The following is an 18,442-nucleotide window of genomic DNA, read 5'->3' as shown; positions in this document are numbered from 1 at the left end:
ATACTCGGAAACTATCAATTTCCCGGACTTATCCCCAGGATAGTCCAACAACACAGCTGCTCCAACAGCACAAGAGCATCACATACTCAATACTTCTCAACTTCCTCAACACTTGGATCCGACGACACTTCTCGTTTTCCAAAAACTAAGATTTGCATCCTAAGCTTCCTTTCGAGTTTGTTATCATTATTTGAAGATTTAGAGGTTGTTTAATGTCTTATGAGTTTTCTTTTCAAAATAATATCCTTTTAGTCTTATCGCAAAATCTTATAAGTTCTCGGGATCTCCTAATCCCCAACTGACTCCAGAGAATGTCTCGATCCATAAAACACCATAACAAGGCCCGAATCTCATTCGTCCTATCAAACTTTCTCAAAACTCTCAAAATAAAATCGGCATGACCTGCCCGCTATTCTCACTACTCAGAATCTCAGATTTCATTGCAAAAGCATAATTAACTCAGCACAATCAACCAACATGTCATATATCAACATATTATGCAATAACCACGTAGCACTTAGCATATAAAGCATGCATCACACATTCTAAATTACCCACATAGCACATAGCATGTAATTCACTCTCAAAAACATTCAGTAGATGAATCATCTACATTGTCAGCCGAAGCCTCAGAAAACATTTTTCCAATCAAACACAAACAAGTGCATAAACAGTAAACAATGTCGAAAGCATCGACCCTAAGCATTATCTAGAGATTCAGTGAGAAGCCCTCACCTGTAGGTTCTCCAGAGTGATCTTCGAACTCTTCCTCACAAGCAAAGCGTTGCTCCTCAGGAAATTCCTCAAAAGCACCTTTACAGTAAAACCACAGAATTCCATCAAAATCTATCGGAAACTAAGCTATCAATGCTCACTAAGGTTACCCGAAGTAATACATACTCCGAGATGCGATAATCTAGCGCGAAAGGACAAGTTTTCGGAAAAGGAAATTTTCCCCCTCCCCCCTTAGAGTGCTCGGCCACTTTTGGTAATTGTAGGGTTCGATTTTTCTTCGATCAAACTTGGTTCCTATGCTATCATTAGCCGTAACTAAGGGTATTCTAAACTCGGAAAAATTATCGGATCAAAAACTGTCGCAGGGGTATTTTGGTCATGATTTTTAACTTAGAATTTCAAAACTGAAATCCCAAAAAGAAAATTTGACAGGGACATCACTAACGACGTTTATGACAACTAATCCTACTAGCACTAAGCTAAGGCGATAGTTTTCAGCCCAAAGGTTGAAGCTTTACTCCAAAAATGGGTATTTGAGGCATAAATTGATTCCGGCGGAATTTCGGCGACATAACGGAAAAACTAATCCGACAGAAGTGATCTTGGGCATGTAAGGATGATGTTTAGAATCAAAAATGAAATATTCAGGATAGTTTTGCAAAAACCTCAAAACTATCAGCTCAGAAAAGTCTACAGAAAAGCTATGGAAAAAGCGATCAGAGGTAAGGATTAACAACTATACCTCGAAACCTTGAAGTAGCAACTGATTAATCGACGATCAAGCAAGGATTGAACAAAAACTCTTCTTCCTCTTCCTTCTATGGAGCTCGCGGGTTTGGAGAGAAAATGGGTAAGATATTTGCCATTTTTTCTCCTTTCTTGCTATATATAGAGGTTGGCAAAACGCGGTAAAATGAAAGTTTCGCAAATCTGATTTTTCCGGCGTCATTCTCCGTGAATTCTAAGATAGGTTTTGGCGAAAGAATTCCAAAAACAAAATGAGGTCTCCTTGTATTTTTGGCAACTAATGCAAAGTCGGTGTAAAACTATTTTACCCGATAAGTTGCTTTTTGCATCGAATGTCGGAATAGAAAACTTCCTTCTGAAGAAAGATTGAGATCATCAAGAGAAATGGGTGTACGCGTGTGGAATCTTCATTTGAAGCTCTGAATAGAAAAAGTCTTCATCGTCGAGTGATTCTAGGGTTTTGAAATACCAGGGTTTCGGTTTCGGCAAACTTCCGATGATTGGAATCGGACGTTCGTAGATCCTAGAGTTTCGCCTCGAAACGATTGTGATATATGGAAAAAGAGAAGTTCTAACATTTCTCTGAAGATTTTTGGAATTAACTTCCATCGTGCCTATAAGTGAAAACTAGCTATTTACTAGGGTTTCTGACCTAGGTTTAAGCGTGTAACGATCGTGCTATAACTTTTATCGATCATGATGCAATCCTTAGACTTTTCCTGAACTTTCTCCTTCATAAATTTATTTCATTTGGTAACTCTAGTTCAGGTTTCCCTTCACGATACATCAACCCTAATCGTGAATAGGATTCTATTCACTTAGCATAAGCTTAAAAACTTGGGTCTTACACATTTCATCATACAACCCTTTGTGTCGTTCAAGTTCGTCTATCAACGCTTCCCTAACCCATGACCAACCTTCCTCACCTGATGGTAGTCCCAGTAATGCAGCAATGACTCTATAGCCACAGTTACCATCATCCTCAACATTCTGAACTGTGTGTATATATGGGTGGAAAAAGGATGGAAAATTACCCATGAAATAGCTTGTATCAGACTTCTTCACACGCTTCTTCTTCTTTGGTGGTTGCGAAGCCTTCTTTGCCTCTTTGATCTCCCTATCAACATGTTCAAAACCTGAAGGATCACGAGTCAAGGATCCTATTGTTTTAACCTTGGGTGGTTTTCTTTCATTCGCCTTAAGAGTGCGCTTGGACCTTATCTGAACCTCAGGAGTACAAAGTGAACTGCTTTCAGGACAATAGATCGCTTGAAGCTTCCTCCTTACCATACTCTGCCCTCCAGTATCCAAAGAACTGAAATAATGTGTCAATGCCTCAACTTCTGGTTGCATATCTCCATGGTTCATGCCGCAAATATGGTTGCTGATAGTATCTGCAACAGGTTCAGGTACATGCTCCTAACTCAGTCTCTTCCAGAATGGATGAATTGCCTCATATGGAATTCTTTCATAACCTGCAAGTTCACAAAAGTGTCACTTTCAATAAGAAATAGAATTAACTGACAAGAGAGTGGTTGACTGGTGACCTGCAAGTTCACAACCGCAAGGTAGTCCATGAGTCTCTCTCAACAAGCAATCGCATCCGCCGTAGGACTTCATTCTTATATGTTCAGCATCAAGGAGCTGCAGGCATTTGTTTGACACAAATCCTCTAATATTTGTGTAAAATGGGCACATGAAAATGTGATCAATTCTGTGAATACTGCGCTCAAACGATGCTAATATTTCAGTATGTCGATTACATGTCAAACTATGCGACGCATCCCAAGAAGTGGCCAGGTCACCCTTGCAATCCCGCAGCATCTTCTTCAAACTGGCATGTGCACCCTCAGCCCTGCAAACAACAAACAAATATCTTATTAACTCTCCAATGTAAACAATCTATCAAATGAAAAACATATAACAAGGCATAAATTAAGCTCATATAATTTTTGTACCTGTTACTTGTTGTTGTTCCAAAGTGCATCACATGATTTGTCCATGCATTGGCAAATTTTTCCTTGTGGACCAACCATGTAGTAGAACAATAGGAGGTAAAGTTGCTGTATTTGTCCTTGCACATATTAAGCAATTGCATCCATTGAACTTCAAATTCTTCAACTGTTGCAGCATCCACCACCTCTCTCCACTTCCCCATAACCAATTCAGCAAAATCATCTGTACCAACATAGAGTTTGCACTTTGCCAAAACACACTTGTTGATGTGCCACAAGCATAATAAATGGGTAGTGTTGGGAAGGCTTTGCTTAGCAGCACTCAATAAGGCAAGATCCCTGTCAGTAACAATCACCTTAGGCAACATGGCTTGATCAGCTAATAGAGACTTCATACACTCCAGTGTCCAAACGTAGTCATCTGTGCCCTCATTAACAATGTAGCAAAAGGTTATGGAGTATGTCTTATCTATGGAAGTCAGTCCAACAATCTCAAGCAAGGGAATTTTATATTTGTTTGTCTTGTATGTGCAATCCATAATCACTACATATGGAAATGTGTTGAACAGTTTGATAGCATTTGGATGAGCCCAAAATACATCCCTAATGACTTCCGATCCAGGCTCATGTCTTTCAAAGTGGACGTACTTGTCACCGTCCAACTTCTTCAACAAGTGTTGCATTTCTGTCAATGACCCGCGGAGGGATTTTCTTAACCTCTTGCAAGCACCATAAATCTGAGATATGGTAGTCAAGTTTAAAGGATTGTTTTCCTTCAAAGTCAATAGCATCTTTCTCGGTGGAACCCAACTCTTTGTCATTTTTTCCACTTGCTCCTTCTCTTCGGAATTTAGACGACCAACAAAATTGTGGCCAAGTAGTGACCTAGCTGGTTCATGGTTGTGTGTACCTTCCATCACCTTTAGCCGCCAATTTCTATCTATGCCATTTTTCATAGGTCGTCCTTTTAGTCTAAAAGGACAATCTGTCTTTTGTGTTCTCGTTCCTTGAACAAGGTCAGAGTCTCTATAGGAAACATACTTACCATGCTTCTCGCACCCCAACATGACATAAGCTTTTCTGCTTCCATTCCCACCGCTATCTGACTTTGTGATCAACACAACATATCCATTTTCAATCGCAATTCCATGAACCCAATTGATAAGATCATCACGGGTAGGGAAAATCTGTTCAATGATGCATACCCAACACACAAACAAGGCATAAACAAGTGTGATCAAGACATAATAAGAATTGATATATTACACTTTTAAAACAATGCAAAAATCTGTTCAAAGAATACCTGATCAGTTGTAAATAAATGCGAGACATCTATACTTATACACGGGGGTACAAATGCTGGTGGTGGCACCTCTGTAGTGGCCTCTTCAGGTTGAGCATTGTTCAATCCAACTTCAATCAATTGTGATTCACGAAAGAAAAATGATTCTGCCATTTTCCTGGAAGAGAATAGGGAACTTTATTATCCATATTGAATACGGAACTTTATAATTCGTATTGAATACGGCATATAAATTTTCGTATTTACTACGGAAATTTATCTTCCGTATTTGATCACGTCTCAGAATTCAGAAAATCATCATTCTAACTACTTAAACTACTTAATCTAACAACTTCAACTACTTAAACTAACAACCAACAACACTTACCTCAAATGCTATCTTTTTGCATCCAATGGTGGAGAGCTTGCCAATGAAGGAGTTGGTGGTGGTGGTAGGAAGAATGGAAGTGAGGATGAAAGTGAGGTAGGAGAGGGTGAGAGAGAGGGTGGTCTGGAGGCATTGAGGGGGGGTTAAGGGGGCTGGTGAGGGGTTGGTGACGGAGGAGTAATGGTGGAGGGGTTGGTGGAGGGAGGAGTAATGGTGGAAAAGGTGATGACTGTCAGAGTTAAATACGGAAGTTTAACTTCCGTATTCTATTTTATTGAATACGGAAGTTTAAGTTCCGTAGGGCATTTATGGGTTAAAAAAAAAGAGGTGGGGCGCGGAGCCCCATAGGGAGGGCCCCAAACCCAATCTAACGTAAAAAAAACTACATCATCAAACACCTAAAACACCAAACCTATAGTAGTAGCAGAAAATCACAAACAAACATGGACAGACTCATAAGCCACACTCCGGTATCATCTCCCCTCTTGCCACCCTCACCGTGGAAATCACCTACCACCTCCCACCAGGCTCCAACCTCCCTCACTCCTTCCCCCACTCCGACGACTCCATCCTCCTCCACAGCGTGGTAGTCCCCGGCGCCGCCACCAAGGAGCCTTCCTCCATGTTAGAAGCCGTCTCCAACAACTGGTTCACCGCCAGAAAGAAGCAAGTCTTCAAGGAGTAATTGAACAAGGTCTGGTCGTTTCTGAATCAATTTTAGATCTGGATTTTTTTGCTTCGTGGGTCGGTGGGAAAATCAGGGCAAGATTGTGGATCCAGGTTCATATTTTGAGCCTGAGGAAGAACCAGATCTGGTTTCACCTATATCCACACAATTTCTGCAGAGATTCGTCAATTCCTCACATACCCATTTCCTAAAAGCCTCCAAAATATGATGGGTCGCTCATGTTTTCTCGCCCTGCTTCTTGTTGCATCGCTTCTCTTTCTCTCTTTTGGCCACAGATTCTGGAGGGTGGCACTGATGGAGAAGACTCATCTCTATTCTTCTTCACTTTGTTGCCTTCAATTCTGGGGATTTTTGGGTTTGGTTCTGGGGATTTCTGGGTTATGGGTTTATGGATTTGTGATTTATTTCATTTTTCGTTTTGGGTTCCTTACAATGAGAAGAAGAGCTATAATCGTTTCCCAAGAATATGTTGATGGTATTCAAAATTCTTTAATTACCAGAGCTTCCAGAAGAAAAACGTAGAAGATATGAGAAGATGGGCTTAACTGCTTAAGCATGCAAGATGTTCTTTTCTTGGCTAAGACCCAATTTGTTATCTGATGTTTACTAAGTTTATGACTTTTTTACCATTGTGATGCACATGACTGAAAATGGATGGAGGAACATGGATGATGGCCGATGGGTGATGATATGCAAATGATATTTCAACCATTTTCTTCTTGCTGATGTTAGATCTGAGGAAGAAAAGATGGATGAAGATGAATGTGAGATTGTGAGGGAGAGAAGAAAAACACGAGAGTGAGAGGGAGAGATTAAGTGCTGAAGGGTTTTGTGACGGATTATTTCCGTCACCAATTAAATAAGTGACACGTCAGCATCTTCGTTTGGTCAACAGACGGAACCTAGCTGAAGTTAACGGAAGGGCATCGTTATCACATTTTAGATAGATGAGGGACCTTGACCGCACGTTTTAAACATAGGGGGTGCAGACCGCACATTTGTGAAACATCAGGGACCCAAACTGGAATTAAGCCTAAAAACTTTACACTTATTTTTTCATTCTCAACACAATCAAATATTTGTGACATCATTTTTGTTAACCAAGCAAGATCTTTGTAAACACACAATTTTTATTTTATCACACAAAGAGGTTGTTTAGACTTGAACACGCAATTGTCACGGGTCCAAATCCTAAAAACATCTAGTGTCAAAAATAAAGTTAACATGCATACAATAGACCAAGTGATCGGACTCTTAGAACACTCGTGCACATGTGAAAGTTTTGTACATCGGACTACATTTTTTTAATATAAATCAATTTAATCAATATTAAATTTATGCAGTGATTATCTTTTTATTTTGAAGGTGTACATGGAAAGTAAGTGACAAAAAATGATAATATAATTTGTTGGTTTATAGCTAAATAGAAGAGCAATAAAAAAAGGAAAGCAAGTGATATATAGAAGCTCTTACATTTAGAAGTAATTATTACAAATAAAGTAAAAGAATGATCCCATAAATATTGTAATTAGAACATAAAACAAAGAATTAAAGTAGAAAACAATTTCAGGATCTCTGGAAATGTGGGGGCACTAACAATTTTGGTGTGGGGGCAATCTTATGATTTTAAAGTATATATTGAATATTGATGAATTGTTCACAAATCTCATGGGGGCATTTGACCCCTTTGAACCTGGGTCTGTCCTAAGAACCAGTAAAGGGATCAAAGCCAAACGGTTTTATAAGTTAAAGGATGGAAAGCAACAAAAATTTAATTAAGGGACGAATACCAATTTCCTGCTTATAGTTTAAGGACCCCGAACATATTTAACCCTAATTTTTTCTCCAAATGGACAGTTAATATAGAATGGACTTAATATGGAATGGAGGTAGTAATTTCCATTAGTCAATAATGAATATGAAAAATTGTTTCTTTCAAGGAATACTAAGACTGTTCACACACTGAATAAAATATCAGTAACAAAAAAAAACCAAAAACAATTTCGAAGTGATAGCATTTACTAGGGCTGAGCATCGGGCGGGTTCGGGTCAGACATGTCGGTTTTGGACGGTTTTTATCAAGGATATCTCAACCCATTTCCGACCAAATCAGGGATCGGATAACTCAGGTGCGGATTGGGTCGGCGGGCGGGTTGGACGGGTCGGAATGACGGGTCAAGGATATCTCATACTAGAAAACACAGGAGAAGAATGACAGAAGAAACATTACAGAGAAAGCAACATAATACTGTGTGGTTCTTGAAAAACATTTAGAAATCATATCAACGTAAAGCTTGCTCACAATCACCAACAACAACATAGACGAAAAGCTCTCATCTTGCAAGGTTTGTTGAAGATGATGACCGATCTGACTTCTCAAATCTCTTATTAGAGAGGATTAGCGAACCAGATGTGGGGAGAGGGAACCTTGGGCCATCCATGGTGGAAAACACAACTTCATTTGCCCTTGATGGTGGCAGTGATGCTCCCTCTGCGACGTCATGACTTGTGAGGAAGAAGAGTCTCTACCAGTTTGAGGATCGGCGCGGTGAGGATGTAGGAAGAAGATGGGGCTGAGTTTGTGCTTATTAGCTTTGGGTCTTGGATTAGAGGAAAGTGTTGAGGGTAGTGAGAGAAACAAAGTTGTTGTAACTTTATTCATTGCCGGTGGTGTTTAGCTTTTTCAAATAAAAAATTATATCTTTGAAAGACAAGCATTGAGAGTGCAAAAGGTACAGTTTATTTATTTATTTCAATGGAAATTATTACTCCCTCTGCAGCTTTGGTGCACAGAAGTCAAAGAGCTATGGTAGTAGACTAGTAGGTTGCAAGTTAGCTGTCAATTTTCATCAGTATTTTATATACTTTCGGTCGGTTCGGGTTCCGACGAGATAAAAAAATTACACCCGAAACCGACCGTACAATCCGTGTCTGCCTTTCTCCCTCCGACTGAATCCGAGCCCGAATTAATCCGACCGTTGACAGCTTTTTATGTTCGGGTAACTCAGGTTCCGGGACGAAAGGACTTTTCTGCTCAGCCCTAGCATTTACCATTACTAATCTTAAATTTCCAAATAAGCTAAAATATTCAGCCAAGATATATCAATAAGCATTAACAAACCGGAATGGATCCTCTCCATCAATGCTCTCTCCATCCACTCTCCATCCTCTCTCAATGAATCATTATAATGTGCTGGGCCCTACACTTTGATACAATCTAAAAGAAGATGATTGGTTGAATGCAAGTGTTTTGTGATGGAGAGGAAGGAGATACAGCTTTGCCTGAATATATAACCATAGCAACTCAATTATCATGACAAGTACGAAGTAAACAAGTTTCAGATAAATGGGCACAAGCTGTTAAATACAGATAGTTCACATGTTTTAAAAAGTCATGAACGTCTTTCAAACCAATAAATGTTTGTGTTCATCAACTTTTCTAAGCCCCTTCTGCTAGAGTCCTCTTTGAGGTACTGATGTACAGAACTGCATCAAAGAAAATAAATTTCCAATTATTTCTGCAATCAAATATCAACAGTGAATCAAGTACATAATATTTCAAGCATTATGTACCATTATTCCCTCGAATGAATGCATCACCATACTTGTTCTTCAGCTGTCCATTAACATATTCCTCTGTCTGTTCCATTGCAATATTCATATAGCCATCTAGACAAGCTAGGATACCTGCAAGATAACACCATGTTCACATAGAAGCACATGAAAATTACATGTTCCCCTGAGATAATATGCAAATCCATAATGTAGAGTCGAAAAATATGAACTTGAAAAAAATGTATAGTTGTAATTTCAATAGCTGTCCCTTGTTTACTCACTTCAATGTTCAATCCTTTTTAAACTACTCTCATATTTCAGAAATACTAACTACAACCTTCAACTGTTTCTTTTCCGTAAATATGACCTCCAACTATTTCACCCCTATGGAGTATGGGCATTAGAGCCTTTACAAGTTTCAAGTTAGTTAACACGACACAAGTTCCTTTCGTACAAAGCAAAAAACACAACATGAATATCAACACTACTAGAGCCACTTGCGCAAACAAATCATTTTCCTCACTCACACAAAAGGTACATTGTTCACTTTACTGAGTTTCATATATCATCCATCTGTAAATAATGCAAACTAATATATATAGGTAGGTCACAAGAAAATATGGTGTCCCAAAAGCCCAGTATATATGACTAAATACACGCCATGCAATGTAAATTTATCTTGAACTCAAATTTATATGAATAAACACCGAAATTCGGGCTCAGAATCCAATTCCAAAAACACCCAATATATATATGTAACGGAAAACAAACCAAAACATGACATGCAACGAAATTAATAGTCCTTCGTGATGATCAGTAAATTAACATATTATCATAGATGCTGTTAGCCTGTTAGAACTATTAGTTTCTGTTATTGATTAGTTTCTAATAGTTAGTTAAAGCATATCTCTTAAGCTAACTTCTTAGATGCTAACTTCACTGCTCTACTACACTCTTAGAAGCTAATTACACTGCTCTACTATATAAGAGCATTACGCTGTAAACTCAAAGATAATATGAAATATTGATTCTTTTCATATTCCTTCTACAAGATTTTCTGTCTAATTTCATCTTAATGGACGACGACTTTTACTGGGTTATGACAATCTTTGACTAATTTCTACTATCCTCAAGAATGCAGAACAATTACAAAAACACAATAAATAATAAAATTTAAGGTATTTTAACAATGGAATTGGGGGAAAGCGAGTTTCATATCATCCCCCAAAATTGGAAACAAAAGTGCAGTATTAGATGGAAATTGTATTCAATTTCATTACTTCCTATTCTAAGGATCCAAATAATGGAGCACATAACAATTCAATTCCATCCCATTATTTTCCATCAAACCAAACATACTACTATAGAATTAAGAAAAACCTAGAATTGAGACGAACCTCGATAGTCGACACCAGAATTGAGCTTCACGACAACAGGCCTTCCGCGAATGGATTTGAGGAAATCTGCAGGGGTTTTCGTGGTTCCGGAACCTTTCTCTGCTCCACTCATTTTCTTTGTTGAAGAATCGCAACACTCAAAACACCTTCAGATCGTTTCGGCGAGGAGAAACAGGGTGTGATGAAGCAGTAGAGTAGAAGCGTATGGGAATTGGGAACAGAGAGTGAGTGAGTGAAGGGTTTGAATGTTGAAGAGGGAATTAGGGTTTCCGGATACGCGGTTCAGGGTTAAATACAAAAAACTTGGATCCCGAGATCCAATTAATTAAGGCTTAATTGCACTCTTGGTCCCCTACTTTATTCAATCGTGTGATTCTGGTCCTTGGCAAAACTTATTAGCATTTTGCATCCCCACGTAAACAGCAACACTAATTTTATTTTTGGGCTTAAATAAGTATTGGATCCCTGCAAAATATATTATTTTTGTTTATCCATCCCTAGAATATAATTTTCATGTTTAACATCCTCCCAAAATTATACATTTTATTTTTAGTCATTTCTTTCACATTTTCTATCGAAACTAAACAGAACTAACACCATTAATGGAAGAATACAAATGAAAAAACAAAATGATCATTTAACATAATAACTATTTAACCCATGCCACATATAATTTCGTTTAATTTGGATAGAAAATGTGACAATAAGGACTAAAAATAAAACATGTAATTTTTTGATGTTAAACACAAAAAATATTTTTCAGGGATGAAAAACAAAAATGTATTTGCAGGGACCAAAAACTTATTTAAGCCTTTATTTTTTAATTTAATGTGCTTTAGGTCTAATTTTAAGGAGAAATTGAAAAATTATTGGAAAGAAAAATACTTATGATATTAAAAATGCAAACGGGTAATGAAGTTTTTAAAAATTAATTTTTTTCATTTTTAGTATTTTTAGCAAAGAGTTTTTTATTGGTTGAATTTTATAAAAACTTCACTAAATGATATGGAGACAAGTCTTTTTTTATCAACATTATCTACTTGCCTTTACTTATCCCAAGTGGAAATGATTTAATCATCTGAAAATTCCACATAGGCTCTAGACTCTAGTTAGTGAGTTGCCCAAGGAGGCTTGAAAGAGAGAATTTTCTAATTATCTAATCCAGTAAAAAAGAGAAGGAAGAAGTAGATTCTTTGGCAAAAGCTTTAACTAAGGCTTTGTTTGTTTCAAAGGAATCTGAGAGGAAAAGAAAGTGAAGGAAAGAAAAGAGTAAGAATATTCTGTTTTTCACTGTTTGGTATCACTGCAGAAAGAAAAGAAAAGAAAAGTTTTTGTGGGTCCCACATCAAAAAACTTTCCCTCCGATTCGGGCAGAAAATTGGAATGTTGGAGCCATTTTAATGAAAAAGACCAACCTACCCTTTAACCTCATTTTTTCAGCCCTCTTTTCTCTTCTCTTTCTTTTACCTCATTTCTTTCTCATTCCCGTTCACACAGCAGAAGAGAAGATACAAGCTAAAGGTACATTCACACCCTCAAATACAAGCCAAAGGCACTTCCTTTGTGTTGGTCATTGGTTTAATTTCACTTTCCCAATGTTTATGTTGTAAATCTCTCACACATGCGTTGTTTATTTTGTGCATTTTCATTTGTGCTGTGATGGATATTTTGTGCATTTTCATTGAGTGAGAGGGCCGAAATAGGTGGTATGATTATTCTTGTTGAGTTCCACTCCAACCGGTACCTACCCTCGCTTAGCTCGCCAAGCTATTTAAACCATCATTGATGTTTTCTGCAATTTCTTGCTTGTAAGCGTCTGCAGCTATTTGCATTGTTCCTACTTTAAATCATGTTTTCAGTGTAAATGCAGAAGGATTGGAAGGATAGAAACTAAGTAGCCAACTTTTATTCGAGAAGAGGGGGGTAACAGGATGATTTCCATAATACATAGACTAGTATAGGGTAATTGTTACATTTCACTTGTCATGGACATGTGATACATGGCTATATAGATTTTAATTGTGCAAAAAAAAAAGATTCTAAGATGTGGGGTTCTGGCATATGCTTCATGGATTGTTTAGTGAAATTATTATGGTTCAGTGCTTGCCCCTTTTGTCTATCTCAAGTTCTGTAGTAATCTCTTTTAGCTGTGGAAAGTTCAAATCTTGGGGAAAAACAAGGTTGATTGAACCCTCCATGTTTCAAGATTAAAACTTCAAAATGAAAACTGAAAAAGGAACAAGTTCCAGATAGGTTAAAATTAGTAAAATTACAAGAGAAAAAAAAAAGATCTTATCGGATAGAAATCAAAAGGGTTTAACACACTTGATGTTCAACTGAGTAAAGGAAGAGCAAAATCAAACCTTTGTTTAGCACTTTTCTTTTTTGGATCCGGAATAAGTTGAAAGGGGTTAGTTTCTCAATTTTTGAATGGAAAACAAGCCCTGTTGCGTGCTTGCATACTCTCTAGAGGGATGGGTTATTGGTTGTGAAAAGTTCTGCAGATATAGTTTTGGTGTACTGTTGTATGGGTGACTCAATTATGCGGGTATTGAGCTTTATGGGTCTAAATTATTGAGTTGTATGTGTACTGTTGGCTGGCCAAAGTTTTGTATTATTGGTTTGTTGAACTATTGTGCGTGTCTCCTTTATGTTGGCTGTGGTTTTAGTTGGAGCACTATCTTCTTGCTTGCAAGGCCTGTGACTATGCTTACTGTGGGGCATCAATGGTGGGAAGTTGATTATGTATTTTGATGGGGCAGATAGTTCAGGCTAGTAATCTATCATCTGTTTGTAGTTTGTTTTTCTTTTCTATCTCTGTATATGGGTTAGCACCCCTTGTGCTTATCAATATATTGCTTTGCTTATCAAAAAAAAAAGCAATTGTTGTGTTTTTTGGCTCAAATTGGAGGGACACTTGGTTTTTTATATACTGTTATCTTTTCTTTTTCTCCTTGTATTTAATCTGAAGTGGCGATGACTATAATTCTTTTGTATTTGGTTATGGTGTTATTTTCTTTTTCTTTAATAAATTTCATTACATGTCTGTAGCGTAATTGCTAATGTTTTATTGTTCTTATTTTTTATTGAGATCACATTTTTACTGGATCAATATCCTCACAATCTTTTTAATGTTATTTTCTTTATTTTTCTCTTGTCATCACAGGGATTTGGACAGATTTAGTGTGGTTCACAACTACTTCAAACGGCCTTATTGGTATGTTCAAGTTTATTTTCTCTTCTCTAATTATGATAATGAAATTTGGATTATGAGAGTTGCTACCAGTTATTGGTGTTATTGAGTTAATCATGCTTTCTAAATTGGTTTAATACCAATATGAAATCTTGCTTTGTGTGTGGTTATTAGTTCACATGTTTTCTTTTATGTTTGGCCTGAATTTTAAATTTGGATATTGTTGGTATGAGTCTTGAAAACTTACTATTAAAATGTGAATTATAATCAAGTAGTTTTGTTATGTCACCTCAAATATGTAAATTTCCTAATCATCGCCCTTTTCTTCATTGATATAGGCATGGATTTTGTTAATAATGAGGGAGACAACTTAGATGAAGCATTCAATGAGATTAGTGAAGTGCAATCTCAAGTGAGACATGCTAACAATGTTGGCATGCCACCTCAAATACAAATTTTAAGTCATTTTCGTCAAGAGTTAGAAAGGCGACATCGCCTTTGTTCTGTAGTTTTGTTATGTTACATAGTTCATGCATTACATATGCTTCAAATGATGTCACATCACATTCATGTTCCAATCAGTGATGAAAATGAACAAAGGGAGCGTAGGCGTCTCCATTTAATGAGACAACTAGCACATACTGAAAAATGTCGGGACATCATACGAATGGGACCTGAAGCATTTATGTTGTTGGTTCATAAATTAAGAGGGACAGGGATTGTAAAGGATACCATACGGTCCACAGTTGAGGAACAAGTTGCTAAATTCTTACATGTCATTGGTCACAATGTAAAAAATCGAACTGTCTCATTTTTCTTCCACCGCTCCGGAGAGACTGTCAGTCGTCACTTTCACAATGTACTACATGCTGTCATTTCACTTCATGATGAGTTCCTTGTCCAACCATCCGGTAGGGATGTACCTCCACTAATCTTAAACAATAGCAGATTCTATCCATTTTTTAAGGTAGCTTCGTCTTCACTTAGCTTATGTTATATTCGGTCCAAATATAAATGATATAATTATATTAATAATTTATTCAACGATAAAAGGATTGCATTGGAGCCATAGATGGAACCCACATTCGGGTGAAGGTCCCAAGAGAAGAAGCCCCCCGATTTCGTGGAAGGAAAGACTATCCTACACAAAACATTTTGGCTGCATGTAATTTTGACATGAAATTTACATATGTGTTGGCGGGGTGGGAAGGTACTGCTTCTGACTCTAGGATATTGAAAGATGCTTTAACTAGGGAAGATCGATTAAACATTCCTGAAGGTTAGTTATAAATTAATATACTTTAATTATTAAGTATTGCACGTTGTAGTTGAATCACTTAATATACTGGTTCATAACATATATATCATTCATGTAGGCAAATATTATATTGGGGATGCAGGATTTATGCTAAAACAAGGGTTACTTACACCGTATAGAGGTGTTCGATATCACTTGAAGGAGTATTCAAATCGTGGCCCACATAATGCTCGAGAATTATTCAACCTTCGACATTCATCACTTCGAAATGTTATTGAGAGAAGTTTTGGAGTTTTGAAAAAGAGATTTCCTATTATAGCTAGTGGCACCGAACCTTTCTACTCATTTGACATTATGATAGACATTATCCTTGCTTGTTGTATATTGCATAACTTCTTAATGGGTGCTGATGTTGATGAAAGTTTAATCGCTGAAGTGGATCGCGAATTGCTTCAACGTGATATAGATAGATCACAAACACAAGCACGTGATGAGGACTACAGACAAGGATCACTTTTAAGGGACAACATGGCGAATGAAATGTGGAATGCTTACCAAAACCGATGACACTACTTGTTCAACTTAGTTGTAATGCCCCGTAAAAGAAACTTAGTTGTAATGCAACATGTATTTGTGTTATGTTTAAATGTTATGTAGAACATATTTTTAATGTAAGTGATATTTGTTTATGGTTTGTGCTGAATTATGTGTAGAAAATTATGTTCTAGTTCTTTTATGAGATTAATGAATCCATTGTTGTGAAAATTTGTTTCTTTGTCTTTCCTAAAATTTTCATATAGATGATACAATGTCAAATGGGAAGGGCACTGCATCAAATTCTAATGAATCTTCCTATCTACATTGGAATGATGAGATGGATCGACTGTTTTTGAATGCTTTGCTTGAAGAGGATCATAAAGGCTATAGAAATGATGGTAATTGGTCAACAACTGCATATTGCCACATGGTTGATTCGCTAAGATCTACAATTGGCCCAATGATTACAAAAAAGCATTTAAAGCATAGACTGAAAACATTAAAAATTCATTTTGGAAAAGTTTATGACTTGTTTAACAGCTTAAGCGGATTTGCGTGGAATCCAATAACTATGAAATTTGAGGCAACCGATGAAGTTTGGGATGATCTCATTAAGGTATTTAAGTTTTCTTTTCCTTTAATTTGATAATTTGGTTTTATGTTTGTGCTTACACTACCAAATTCAATATGTGGATCATGATTTTTTTATGTGTAGGCTAAACCAGATGCCGCAAAATGGAGAAAGACACCCATTAAGAACTATGACATCCTGAGAGAGTTATTTGGAAATGATAGGGCAACAGGGAGAAAAGCTACAACAGCTTCAGATAGGTTGAATCAATGGGATAAAGAGACTATTGACTTGAATGATTGCTCTGAAGACAACAGAACTCATGAGCCCGATATTAGCATGTTCGATGGACAACAATGTTCATCCCCCAACTTTGACAACTTCAGTCCACATAATGGTCCTTCAAATCAATCAACAAGCACATCTGCTTCAAGGGGCACAAAAAGGAAAAGGAATGTGGTTGACTTGATGGAATCCCAATTTGAGAGAATGGATCAGCAAATTATGGGTTTAACTGAAGCAATGAAGGATGGAAATTCCATTTCAGCTAAGCTACAACAAGTTGCTGAGCGTCAGACTGAAGTGGCAGAAAAGCATGTTGAGATTGCTGAAAAACATTTGACATTGATGCAACAAACTCGACCTCGACATTATTCTGAAGCAGAAGTTTGGAATATGTTGGAGGAACTAAATGTTCCAGATGAATATCGTTTGTCATGTTATGATTACTTATGTGATCATGAGCAAAAAAAACGTAAGGTTTTTGGTGTTCCTCCACACATGAGAGTCCAAGCTCTCGTTCAAGTTATGAAGGATGCTGGATTGAATTGAGAGCAAGCTGCTGCTCTTTTTTGCTTTTTGGGGTGCATGTCTTTATGATTGAAGGTAGAGTACTTTTTGGCCGAGCATTGATAGTGAATCTACTTTTGTTGTTGTAGTTAAGATATCATAGTATGCTTATATGACTTTGATGTAGTAAATGGGATTATATGATTGAACATGCATGACAACTTTTGAGGAAGTGGTTACTGGAGATGTCAGACTAGTTTACTCTATTCAATGTGTATTTGAAGAGGTAAGTGAAATTATAAATTTCTTTGTTCTCTTATTGTTGATTTGGTAATATATTATGTTATCATTGATTGCTGATCTATTCTTGTTCATGCTCTCTCGCATCATAGGTTGCCTTCACTACATGGTGATGACGAAAGGGAAGCTGCATATAAAGGTATGAAAAACGGTAGAAGGGGGGGTTTGAATAACGTTTTAAAGATAAAACTTCCACCTTAAAGATTTTGGCAAATCTTTCGAAACAAACTATGTGCTAAAGATAAGAGATAGAAAAGCACACAAGGATTTTATCCTGGTTCACTTGATAAATCACTCAAGCTAATCCAGTCCACCCGTTAAGGTGATTTCTTCCTTCTTATAATGAAGGCAATCCACTAATCAGGTATGTGTTACAACTGCACTTGAAACCTACAAGTGACTAACAATACACTGACTTAGCTCACACTAAGATTCACTCTCTTAGTCTTCTCTAGGATCCGATCAACCTTGATCTCCTAAAGGCAAACTATACAACTGTATATGAAGTTCTTGTTTACAAAGAAAGTGCTTCTGAAAAGCTTATAGTAAACACAATGAAATTCAAGATGAAAGAAAGCTTAGAAGGATTTGAATATATCTTGCGCGTGTGTGAATGCTTCTAGCCGCTTCTTTCAATCTTCAGCCTCTATTTATATTCCAAGGATTAGGGTTGAACATTGCAAGGAAATGCTACCGTTGGAGGGCAGTTCTGGAAATTCCAGCTTCTGTTGTGGCTGAGGATGTTAGGTAGGTCGTCAGGATAGTACACTTTGCTTTTGTACTTTGGATAGTGACTTGACCTTAACCTCGTAGACTTCTGATCAGAGGAGCGCTTCGTATTGGGACTTGTGAAGCTGATTGATCAGAGTCAGAGGGAAGCTTGGATCCTCTGACCGTTGTACCTTCTGATCTTCACTTCAGAGGATCAATACATGGTCTTCAGAGCCAGTTGCTTCTAGACTTCAGAGTCTTCACTCTTCAGAGTCTGGATCGTCAAAGTCTTCTACACCATCAGAGCTTCTGAGCCTTCAGAGTCTTTTGGTTGTC

The 18,442-nt window shown here is 37.3% G+C and overlaps 2 protein-coding genes across 3 annotated transcripts; one reads left to right on the top strand and one right to left on the bottom strand.

Annotated features, from left to right (window-relative positions):
* Positions 1-9,082: 9,082 nt before the first annotated feature.
* LOC130742828 (sm-like protein LSM36B) lies at positions 9,083-11,021 on the bottom strand. The gene is made up of 3 exons (XM_057594930.1): positions 10,748-11,021; positions 9,369-9,482; positions 9,083-9,281 (listed from the first exon to the last, which is right to left on the bottom strand). The coding sequence occupies exons 1-3, from the start codon at positions 10,857-10,859 to the stop codon at positions 9,235-9,237; spliced, it is 273 nt and encodes a 90-aa protein (XP_057450913.1). The 5' UTR covers positions 10,860-11,021; the 3' UTR covers positions 9,083-9,234.
* A 1,179-nt stretch (positions 11,022-12,200) lies between these two features.
* On the top strand, positions 12,201-17,945 carry LOC130742827 (uncharacterized). 2 transcript variants are annotated; one of them, XM_057594929.1, is made up of 7 exons: positions 12,201-12,268; positions 13,417-13,518; positions 13,914-13,964; positions 15,999-16,351; positions 16,451-17,191; positions 17,283-17,381; positions 17,488-17,945. In XM_057594929.1, the coding sequence occupies exons 2-5, from the start codon at positions 13,491-13,493 to the stop codon at positions 17,135-17,137; spliced, it is 1,119 nt and encodes a 372-aa protein (XP_057450912.1). In that variant the 5' UTR covers positions 12,201-12,268; positions 13,417-13,490; the 3' UTR covers positions 17,138-17,191; positions 17,283-17,381; positions 17,488-17,945. The 2 variants fall into 2 exon arrangements, with proteins under 2 accessions (XP_057450912.1, XP_057450911.1); XM_057594928.1 differs by lacking the exons at positions 15,999-16,351; positions 16,451-17,191; positions 17,283-17,381; positions 17,488-17,945 and adding exons at positions 14,279-14,907; positions 14,994-15,219; positions 15,317-15,901 and having other exon boundaries at positions 12,229-12,268.
* Positions 17,946-18,442: the final 497 nt, after the last annotated feature.

The sequence above is a fragment of the Lotus japonicus genome, chromosome 3, assembly GCF_012489685.1.
Source record: "Lotus japonicus ecotype B-129 chromosome 3, LjGifu_v1.2".
Taxonomy (NCBI): Eukaryota; Viridiplantae; Streptophyta; class Magnoliopsida; order Fabales; family Fabaceae; genus Lotus; species Lotus japonicus.
This window is presented reverse-complemented; position numbering and strand designations above follow the sequence as displayed.